This window comes from Apaloderma vittatum, unplaced genomic scaffold (genome assembly GCF_000703405.1).
Source record: "Apaloderma vittatum isolate BGI_N311 unplaced genomic scaffold, ASM70340v1 scaffold4382, whole genome shotgun sequence".
Classification (NCBI taxonomy): domain Eukaryota; kingdom Metazoa; phylum Chordata; class Aves; order Trogoniformes; family Trogonidae; genus Apaloderma; species Apaloderma vittatum.
Window position 1 is genome coordinate 84013 of NW_009705146.1, and position 348 is coordinate 84360.

The window sequence follows — 348 nt, forward strand, 5'->3', positions numbered from 1 at the left end:
GCTGCTGGCCCTGGGGGCCTTCCTGTTTACCCTGCCTCACTTCCTATCAGAGCCCTATGAGTACACCACGCTTAACGCCGGTAAGTGTCTCCGCCTTTATCGTCATGAGCTGTCCCAGCACAAATCCATCTCTAGTTGCTCTGGAGAGGCTGTAACCAGTGCATGCACAATTTAAATGCAGTGTTTGGAGGAAAAGACTTAAGAAAGAAATTTTCTATTTTAAGCTTGACTTGAGGATAGTTCTATAACCACTTCTGAATGTAATAATTACATGTGGGACTCCTCCTATATCTTCTGGGCATGTCGTTCCAGCTACGGTTTCAGGTGCCGAGTGCTGTAGTCCTGCTG

At 47.1% G+C, this 348-nt stretch overlaps 1 protein-coding gene across 1 annotated transcript in view; it reads left to right on the plus strand.

Moving 5' to 3' along the window:
• LOC104270805 (solute carrier organic anion transporter family member 2A1-like) overlaps window positions 1-348 on the plus strand; it is a 29359-nt gene that overhangs the window by 15154 nt on the left and 13857 nt on the right. Inside the window, 1 exon segment of the mRNA XM_009865276.1 lies at window positions 1-80. This exon segment is cut by the window's left edge and continues 74 nt beyond it. Within this exon segment, the coding sequence (XP_009863578.1) occupies window positions 1-80 (80 nt within the window).